At 46.5% G+C, this 10,175-nt stretch overlaps 1 protein-coding gene across 3 annotated transcripts in view; it reads left to right on the top strand.

The window, feature by feature from the left end:
* The window catches only part of stam2 (signal transducing adaptor molecule (SH3 domain and ITAM motif) 2), a 108,997-nt gene that overhangs the window by 74,461 nt on the left and 24,361 nt on the right, over window positions 1–10,175 (top strand). For all 3 annotated transcript variants that reach the window (XR_006312201.1, XM_043694254.1, XM_043694253.1), the window contains one exon: window positions 1,102–1,270. Coding sequence is in view for 2 of the 3 variants with exons in the window: in XM_043694254.1 (XP_043550189.1) it covers window positions 1,102–1,270 (169 nt within the window). In the remaining variant the exon portion in view is untranslated. The remainder of the gene's footprint in view (window positions 1–1,101; window positions 1,271–10,175) is intronic.

The raw sequence follows: 10,175 nt of genomic DNA, 5'->3' as shown, positions 1-10,175 counted from the left end.
TCGCTCTCGCTCGCTCTCTCGAGGTGTGTCTCTCTCGCTCGCTCTCGCTCGCTCTCTCGAGGTGTGTCTCTCTCTCTCGCTCTCGCTCGCTCTCTCGAGGTGTGTCTCTCTCTCTCGCTCTCTCTCTCTCTCTCGAGGTGTGTCGCTCCCTCTCTGTCGCTCCCTCTCTGTCGCTCCCTCTCTGCTCCCTCTCTGTCGCTCCCTCTCTGTCGCTCCCTCTCTGTCGCTCCCTCTCTGTCGCTCCCTCTCCCTCTCCAGGTCTCTCTGCAGTTGTAACTGGGGAGGACACATTGAGAGGTTTAGTGAAAAATTCCAAGCTTGTGGCTCAGCCAGTCGAGGCACGGTCACCAAGATGGAGCAACTGCAGTTGGGGATGAACGCGAGATGAGAATCACAATACATACCTCTGAGAACTGTAGGTGGTTTATGGGCTACGGTAAAGGTCATTCGGAGATTTGAAAGCAAGGGTTGGAATTTTACTGTTTGCGTTTAATGTTTCTGACAGTTTTAGCATTGAAAATTCCAGCTCAAAACATTTTCTATTCTTGCACATAAAGCATTGGAGCTCCATGAATTAATTGGAAACATTCAATGTGTCAAGTTTGGTTCTTTACCGCATAATTATCCTCGAGTGCTGATCTACTGCATGCTTTGTATTTGACAAGCAGTACTGATTCCTCTAGGGTCAAGATGACAGGGAAGGCAGTGCCTGTTTAGAGAGGAGCGTGGAACCTGTAGACACCAGTGAAGCTGGTTTGTGTTGTTTGAACTACCTGAGGTAGAAATTCCAAACGTCAATGTTTAGCAACCAATGACATACGTAGAATAACAAATCAGATTTTTCAAAATGTTACATAAATGCTAGTCTTGCCCACCCCTCAAATTCTAAAGAGGATTTACTATTGAAACCTTCAAGGGTGAAGTTGAAATTTCCATCTTTTTGATGCACAACAGAAAATTGGTTCATTCTATGCCATTGTCTGACATTACTTTGGGAAAAAAAATCTGCACATCTGCAAGAGGTGTGCATGATGTTGAAATACTATTTCTTGTGTATAGTGACTGCTCTCACAAGTGGCCATCCCTATTATCTCATTTCAGGAAGCATTCTGAGCTGTCGGAGCTGAATTTGAAAGTTTTAGAAGCCCTGGAGCTGTACAACAAATTGATGAATGACGTGCCTATGTACTCCTCCATGTATTCCAAGCCTCAGTCCCAGTCCCAAGCTCAGGCTTACTATACACAACAGTCAGCTGCTGTTCCTATGCAGGTTGGTACAAAACCGTGGAGAAGTTTGATTTTTTTTTTGTGTGGAAACCGCATAGAGAAAGAATGTGGCACATGTACTGGAGGGGCTTTATTGCTGAGATAGCAACCAAGAAAGGTCGTTGGGTAAGAAAAAGGATGCTTAGTAATTCACCATAGATGTATTTAATTTGGATATTGGGTGCATAATACTTCACTCTTCTGGGTTTGCAGGGTCAGAAGCTCTGCAAAGTTGGAATTTACTTGAGTAAACTGTTCTGTGCCCTCGTTGGAGCTTTGGACTTGTCTTGTGGACAGTAGATGGAGCCTTGATGCGGTAGTCCATCTATTATTGACACCATGAACAAAGATAGTAATGTGGAATACTGTTTAGACATTGCATCCCTTTTTTCCATAATATACTAAGGTATCATTCGGGAGGCTGAGGGGGTGAGAGAGAGAAGTTATAGGGAGGTAGATGCACCTACGTTACAGGGTAAAAGTAGTTGGGTGGCAGGAGAGGGAAAGTGAATAGACAGACAGTGCAGGGACTCCCTGTGGCTGTCCCCCTCAATAAGAAGTATACCGTTTTGGATACTGTTTGTGGGGGGACCTACTGGGGAAAGCCACAGTGACCAGGTCTCTGGAACTGAGCCTGGTTCTGTGGCTCAGAAGGGAAGGAGAGAGAATGGGAAAGGATAGTAATAGGAGATTCAGTTGTTAGAGGAACAAACAGGAGATTGTGTTGTCGCGAATGAGACTCCTGGAATGTACGTTGTCTCCCAGGTGCCAGGGTCAGGTATGTCTCTGATTGAGTCTACAGGATTATTAAGGGGGAGGGAGAGCAGCCAGTACTAATGACATAGCTAGGAAAAGGGATGAGGACCTGTAAAGTGAATTAGGTTAGAAGCTAAAAGGCAGGACGAGCAGTGTAGTAGTCTCAGGATTGCTACCGGTACCAAGGGCTAGTGAGACTAGGAAAGAGCGAGTGCAGCTGAACATGGGGCTGCAGGGCTGGTATAGAAGTTGATATATAGGCTTCAGATGTGGACCATTGGGATACCTTCTGGGAGAGGTGAGATCTGTACAAAAAGGATGTGTTGCACCTGAACTGGAGGGGGACCAATATCCTGGGCAGGTGGTTTGATGGACCTCTTTGGGAGGGTTTAAACTAGTTTGGCAGGGGGGTGGGAACCGGAGCTACGGATCAGAGGATGGGGTAGCTGGTGAACAGGCAGATAGAGCATGCACAGAGAGTCTGTGAGGAAGGATAGACAGTTGGTAGGGCAGAGTTGCAGTCAGTGTGATGGGTTGAAGTGTGTCTAATTTAACGCAAGAAGTGTCAGGAATAAGGGTGATGAACTTAGAGCATAGATCAGTACTTGGAGCTGCAATGTTGTGGCCATGATGGAGACTTGGGCATCACAGGGGTAGGAATGGTTGTTCGATGTTCCGGGGTTTAGATGTTTCAAAAGGAATGGGAGGAGGTAGAAGAGATGGGGGACGGGCGTTGTTAATTGGGATGATATCTCAGCTGCAGAAAGGGAGGTCGTCGAGGAGGGTTTGTCTACAGAGTCAATCTGGGTGGATGTCAGAAACAGGAAAGGAGTAGTCACTTTACTGGGAGTTTTATGTAGACCCTCCCCAAATAGCAGAGACACTGAGGAGTAGATTGTGAGGCAGATTTTGGAAAGGTGCAGAAGTAACAGGTTGTTGTCATGGGTAACTTCAACTTCCCTAATATTGATTGGAACCTCTTTATTCCGAATGGTTTGGATAGAACAGATTTTGTTAGGTGTGTCCAGGAAGGATTCCTGACTGTATGTAGATAATTGAGTGTGTTGCTGGAAAAGCACAGCAGGTCATGCAGCATCCGAGGAGCAGGAAAATCGATGTTTTGGGCCAGAGCCCTTCATCAGGAAGTAACTGGGGTAAGGTGGGGGGAGGGGAAATGAGGGAACTGGTGAAGTCCACATTGATGCCCTAGGGTTGAAGTGTTCCGAGGTGGAAGATGAGGCGTTCCTCCTCCAGGCGTCGGGTGGTGAGGGAGTGGGGATGGAGGAGGCCCAGGGCATGCATGTCCTTGGCAGAGTGGAAGGGGAAGTTGAAATGTTGGGCCACGGAGCGGTGGGGTTGATTGGTGTGGGTGTCCCGGAGATGTTCCCTAAAGCGCTCTGTGAGAAGGCGTCCAGCCTCCCCAATGTAGAGAAGACTGCATCAGGAGCACGGATACAATAAATACATAACTTCCGTCCCCATTAACACAGCCATAAGCACCAGTTCCGCCCCCTTTGTAAGTGTCACCTCCTTTGGTGATGTCACTACTGACCCCATAACCACGTCCACTCAAGCCACTGTCTCTGCCCCCACCTCGAACTCCAATCCCTCTCCAGGTGCCAGTTCCCATCCTTGCTGTGTTTTCACCATTCACCCAGACCTCCCCCTCATTGAGGACAAACGTTTAGTCCTCAGTATAGGTCTCACTTTTATCCCTGTCCGCTCCCAGGTTAATGAGTTCAACACAAGCTGTGACCTTGAATGTTTCTTCTGCTGCCTCCGCCTCCATGCTTACTTTTACAACCAAGACACTCACTCTCCCACCTCCAACACACCCCTACCCGTGCTGGCCTGTTTCCCGCCCTTGACCTCTTCATTTCAAACTGCCACCGTGACATCAACCACCTCAACCTATCCAACCGCCTCACCCCTCCAACCTCTCACCCTCACAACGCGCAGCCCTCCATCCACCATGACCAAGGCCTTAAAGCCCTCCGTTTCTTCCTCTCCCGACGTCCCCACCAGTACCCTTCCACTGACACTCTTATTCGTTTGGCTGAATTGGTCCTCACCCTCAACAATTTCTCCGTCCAATCCTCCCACTTCCTCCAGATGAAAGGGCCATATCTGTGCCTGTCTCTTTGTTGGCGACGTAGAACAGTCTATCTTCCAGAGTTAGACAGGCACCACTCCCCACCTCTTCCTCCACTACAACAGCTCCCTCCCCTTCCTAGATTTCTCCATCTGCCGAGGACTGACATTTTTACCAAACCCACCAACTCCCACAGCTGGATTACACCTCCTTCCACCCTACCTCCTGCAAAAATGTTATCCTGTATTCCCAATTCCTCTGCCTCCGCCGCATCTGCTCCCAGGAGGACCAGTTCCACCACAGAATACATCAGATGGCCGCCTCCTTTTAAAGACCGAAATTTCTCCAACTCATCTCATCCATGTCCCGCACCTCCGCCCTCCAATCCCACCCCTCCAACCGCGACAAGGACAGAACATCCCTGGTCCTCGCCTTCCACTCCTCCAACCTTCGCATAAATTGCATCATTCACTGATATTTCCACCACCTACAAATGGACCCCACCACCAGGGATATATTTCTCTCTCCATTCCATCTGCTTTCCGCAAAGACTGTTCCCTCTGCAACAACCTGGTCAGGTCCACTCCTCTAACAACCCACCCTCCCGTCCTGGCACCTTCCCGTGCCAACGCAGGAATTGCAAAACCTGCGCCCACACCTCCCCCCTTACCTCGGTCCAAGGCCCCAAAGGAGCCTTCCGCATCCATCAAAGGTTCACTTGCACTTCCACATGTCATTTATTGTATCCGTTGCTCCCGATGCGGTCTCCTCTACATTGGAGATACTGGACGTTTTCTCACAGAGCGCTTTAGAGAACATCTCCAGGACACCCTCACCAATTAACCCCCGTGTTCTGTGGCCAAACATTTCCACTCCCCCCTCCCACTTTGCCGAGAACATGCAAGTCCTGGGCCACCTCCATCGCCGCTCCCTCACCACCCGATGCCTGGAGGAAGAATACCTTATCTTCCGCCTCAGGACCCTTCAGCCCCAGGGCATCAATGTGGACTTTACCAGCTTCCTCATTTTCCATCCCCCCCCCCCCCATTTTGGGAAAGCAAATCTTAGCAGGACTTATACACTTAATGGTAAGGTCCTAGGGAGTGTTGCTGAACAAAGAGACCTTGGAGTGCAGGTTCATAGCTCCTTGAAAGTGGAGTCGCAGGTAGATAGGATAGTGAAGAAGGCGTTTGGTATGCTTTCCTTTATTGGCCAGAATATTGAGCACAAGGAGTGGGAGCTCGTGTTGTGGCTTTACAGGACATTAGTTAGGCGACAGTTGGAATATTGCATGCAGTTCTGGTCTCTTTCCTATCGGAAAGATGTTGTGAAACTTGAAAGGGTTCAGAAAAGATTTACAAGGGTGTCGCCAGGGTTGGAGAATTTGAAATATAGGGAGATGTTGAATAGGCTGTTTTCCCTGGAGCGTTGGAGGTTGAGGGGTGACCTTGTAGATGTTTATAAAATCATGAATGGCATGGATAGGATAAATAGACAAGGTCTTTTCCCTGAAGTGGGGGAGACCAGAACTAGAGGGCATAGGTTTAGGGTGAGAGGGAAGTATGTAAAAGAGACCTATGGGGCAACTTGTTCACGCAGAGACTGGTGTGTGTATGGAATGAGCTGCCAGAGGAAGCGGTGAAAGCTAGTGCAATTGCAACATTTAAAAGGTATTTGGATAGTTATATGAATAGGAAGGGTTTGGAGGGATATGGGCCAGGTGCTGGCAGGTAGGACTAGATTGGGTTGGGATATCTGTCGGCATGGACGGGTTAGATCAAAGGGCTATTTCCGTGCTGTATATCTCCATGACTCTGTGGCTCTATCTAGTTAAGAGGAAGTAGGCAGCTTACTTAAGGTTGAGGAAGCAGGATGAGACGGGGCTTTAGACGGTTACACGGTAGCCAGCAAGGAACTGAAAAATGGACTGAGGAGAGCTAGAAAGAGGAATGAAAAAGCCTTGGCAGGTCGGATTAAGGAAAATCCAAAGGCGTTCTACATTTATGTGAGGAACAGGAGGATGGTCAGAGTGGGGATCTGGCCAGTTAGGGATAGTGGAGGGAACTTGTGCCTGGAGTAGCAGGAGGTAGGGGAGGTCCTTAATTAATAAATTTGCTTCACTATTCATTAGTGAGAGGGACCTTTGTCATCTGTGAGGATAGCATAAAACAGGCTGATACACTCAAACAGGTTGTTAAGAAGGAGGATGTGCTGGAAACATTTGAAAAACATAAGAATAGATAAGTCCCCTGGGCCAGACGAGATGAACCCAAGGTTTTCTCCAGGAAGCGAGGGAAGAGATTGCTGTGCCTTTGGCAATGATCTTTGCATCCTCACTGTCCACTGGAATAATACCAGATGATTGGAGGGTAGCAAATGTTATTCCCTTGTTCAAGAAAGGGAATAGGGATAATCCTAGGAATTATAGACCCATCAGTCTTAAGTTGATGTTGGGCAAATGATTGGAGAGGATTCTGAGACAAGATTTAAGATTATTTGGAAAAACATAGCTTGATTAGAGATTATCAGCATGGATTTGAGGGGCAGGTCAAGCCTCACAAGGCTTACTGCATTATTTGAGGATATGACAAAACAAGTTGAAGGCAGAGCAGTGGATGTGATTTATATGGATTTTGGTAAGGCTTTTGATGAGGTTCCCATGGTAGGCTCATTCAGAAACTAAGGAGGCATGGGATACAGGGAAATTTGACTGTCTGGATACAGAATTGGCTGGCCCAGAGAAGACAGAAGGTGATCATACATGGAAATTATTCATCCTGGAGCTTTGTGATCAGTGATGTTTTACAGGGATGTGTTCTGGGACCTTTGCTGTTTGTGGTTTTTATAATTGACTTAGAGAGGAAGTGGAAGGGTGGGTGAGTAAGTTTGCCGATGACACGAAAGTTGGTGGAGTTGTGGATAGTGTGGAGGGCTGTAGTAGGTTGCGACAGGACATTGACAGGATGCAGCACTGGGCTGATTAGTGGCAGGTGGAGTTCAACCTGGAAAAGTGTGAAGTGATTCATTTTGGAAGGTCAACTTTGAATGCAGATTACTGGGTAAAAGGCACAATGTGGAGGAAGAGAGGGATCTGGGGTCCACGTCCATAGATCCCTCAAAGTTGCCACCCAAGTTGATAGGGTTGTTAAGAAGGCATACGGTGCATTGGCTTTCATTAGCAGGAGGATTGAGTTTAAGAGCTGTGAGGTTTTGCTGCAGCGGTATAGAGCCCTGGTTAGACAACACTGGGAATATTGTGTTCAGTTCTGGTCACCTCATTGGAAGGATGTGGAAGCTTTAGAACGGATGCAGAAGAGATTTACCAGGATGCTGCCTGGACTGGAGGGCATATCTTATGAAGAGAGGTTGAGGGAGCTAGGGCTTTTCACATTAGAGCAAAGGATGAGGTGTGAATTGATGGAGATGTACAACATGATGAGAGGCATGCATAGAGTGGAAAGCCAGAGACTTTTTCCCATGATGGAAATGGCTGTCACGAGGGGACATAATTTTAACGTGAATGGAGGAAGGTTTGGTGAGATGTCAGAGGTAGGTTCTTTACAGAGTGTGGTGGGTGTGTGGAATGTACTGCCAGCAGCGATAGTAGAGTCAGATACATTAGGGACATGTAAATGACTCTTGGATAGGAACTTGGGTGATAGTAAAATGAAGGGTATATAGGTTTGATCTTAAAGTAAGATAAAAGGTTGGCACAACATCGAGGGCTGAAAGGCCTGTACTGTGCTGTACTGTTCTATGATCTGTCTATAGTGTCTGACTCACCAAGCTTGGAAGAGTGAGAAACGAAAACAGAAATTGCTGAAAAGCGCAACAGATCTGGCAGCATCTGTGGAGAAAAGGCAGAGTTAATGTTTGGGTCCAGTGATCCTTCTTCCGAACAAGGTCTGAAACATTAACTCTGATATCTCTGCACAGATTCCATCAGACCTGCTGAGTTTTCCCAGCAATTTGTTTGTTTTTGCTTGATTTCCAGCATCTGCAGTTCTTTTGGTTTTTATTGGAAAAAGTGAGATTCTATGTGTATTCCATGAAGTTCAGTTAGATGAGAGCATTCATAGCTTTAGTGGTGAGCACTTTTCAATTACATTTGATACTGTTAAATGTTCTTTTCAGCAATACTCTCCTAGAGTGTTTCCATGCTGAACATGACCCTTCAGTCCAACTCATCCATGAGGATTAGATATCCTAGATAAGTCTAGTCCCATTTGCAGCACTTGGCCCATTTCGCTCTAAATCCTTCCTATTCATATAACTATCCTTATGCCTTTTAAATGCTGTAATTGTACCAACCTCCTCCACTTCCTCTGGCAGCTCATTCCATATACAAACCACCCTCTGCGTGAAAAAGTTGCACCTGAGGTCCTTTTTTAAACCTTCCCTTCTTTCTTTAAACCTTGTCTTTTAGTTTTGGACTTGCCCCATCCCAGGGAAAAGGCCTTGTCTATTTATCCTATCCATGCCCTTCATGTTCTTATAAACCTCTATAAGATCACCCCTTAGCCTCTGACGCTGCAGGGAAAACAGCCCCAGCCTGTTCAGTCTCTCCCTGTAGCTCAAAGCCTTCAACCCTGGCAGCATTCTTGTAAATCTTTTCTGAACCCTTTCACAACATCTTTCCTACAGCAGGGAGACCAGAATTGCACACAGTATTCTAAAAGTGGCCTAACCAATGTACTGTACAGCTGTAACATGATCTCCCAACTGCTGTACTCCATACACTGACCAATAAAGACAACCATACCAAATGCTGTCTTCACTATCCTGACTACATGTGACTCCACTTCCAAGTCAGCATTGAGACATTCCTCTAGTTTAGAGACTTGGTAGTTAACCAATTTGGTACTCTTACTGACCTCACTATCTTAAATAAAAGGGGCCGTGGCTAATAGTTAGTGCATCTGGAATTGTTTTGGGTGTTGTGCCAGATAACTTGGGAATGGGTTGAGCATTCACTCAAGCTGCAAGTCCTGACTACCTTGAGCTTATTTTATGAATTCACAGGATGTGGGTAGTGTTGTTGTCTGGGCATTATATTCCTTATTTCCAGTTTCTGCTGAGAAGGTAGTTGAACTGCTGAAGTACATTTGGTATAGGGACACTGTGTTGTTACAAAGAGAGTTCTAAGATTTTGACCCGGTGACAGTGAAAGAGCAGCAATATATTTCCAAGTCGGGGTGGTGAGTGTCTTTAAGGAGAACATGTAGACAGTGGTGTTCCCTTTTATCTGCTGTCCTTGTCCTTTGAATTCAGTGCCTTTTTTTAAAAAAAAAGTGTTCCATATGCTTGCTTAAATATTTTCTTGACTTACTGTGCCATCTTCACAACTCAATTACTAGGGGTCACGAGGTCAAAGTGAGAGGAGAAAGGGAGATATGTGTGGAAAGTTGTTTCCGCAGAGGGTGGTGGATGCCTGGAACACATTGTCAGCCTAGGCGGTAGAGGTGGGCACGATAGTGTCATTTAAGATGTATGGAGACAGATGCATGAATGGGCAGGGAGCAGAGGGATACAGATCCTTAGAAAACAACAGGTTTAGTTAGGGGATCTGGATCGGCGCAGCCTTGGAGGGCTGAAGGGCCTGTTCCTGTGCTGTAATGTTCTTTGTTCTATATGCCCCCTCAAGTCCCTCTATTTTTGCTTCAACCTCAACACAATACTGTTATCGACTTGTACTACCTCTGTTTCAGCTGAGGTGCATCACTTCACACTTAGTGGCATTAAGCAATACCTTCCCTTATTGCTAGCCTGGACCTTCCTGAAGTTTCATACTTGCCTGTCAGTATGTACTGCGTGGTCAAGTTTGAATTGTGCTCAAAAGTTGAAATTGTACAGCATGTACCTGAATGCAGGTCAAACAGCAGAATATTGTGGATATTGGAAATCTGAAATGAAAACAGAAAATGCTGGAAATATTCAGCAGCTGTAGAGAAAGAAACACAAGCTAAGCTTTCAGGTCAATGAGCTTTTCGGAGAGCTGAGAAAAGTTAGAGACAAACCGGTTGTGTGCAGGTCATTCATTACAAACTAAAAGCAATGGTCC

The sequence above is a fragment of the Chiloscyllium plagiosum genome, chromosome 7 (genome assembly GCF_004010195.1).
Source record: "Chiloscyllium plagiosum isolate BGI_BamShark_2017 chromosome 7, ASM401019v2, whole genome shotgun sequence".
NCBI classification, from domain to species: domain Eukaryota; kingdom Metazoa; phylum Chordata; class Chondrichthyes; order Orectolobiformes; family Hemiscylliidae; genus Chiloscyllium; species Chiloscyllium plagiosum.
Note: the sequence above shows the minus strand (reverse complement) of the source record. Positions and strands in the feature narration are given on the sequence as shown.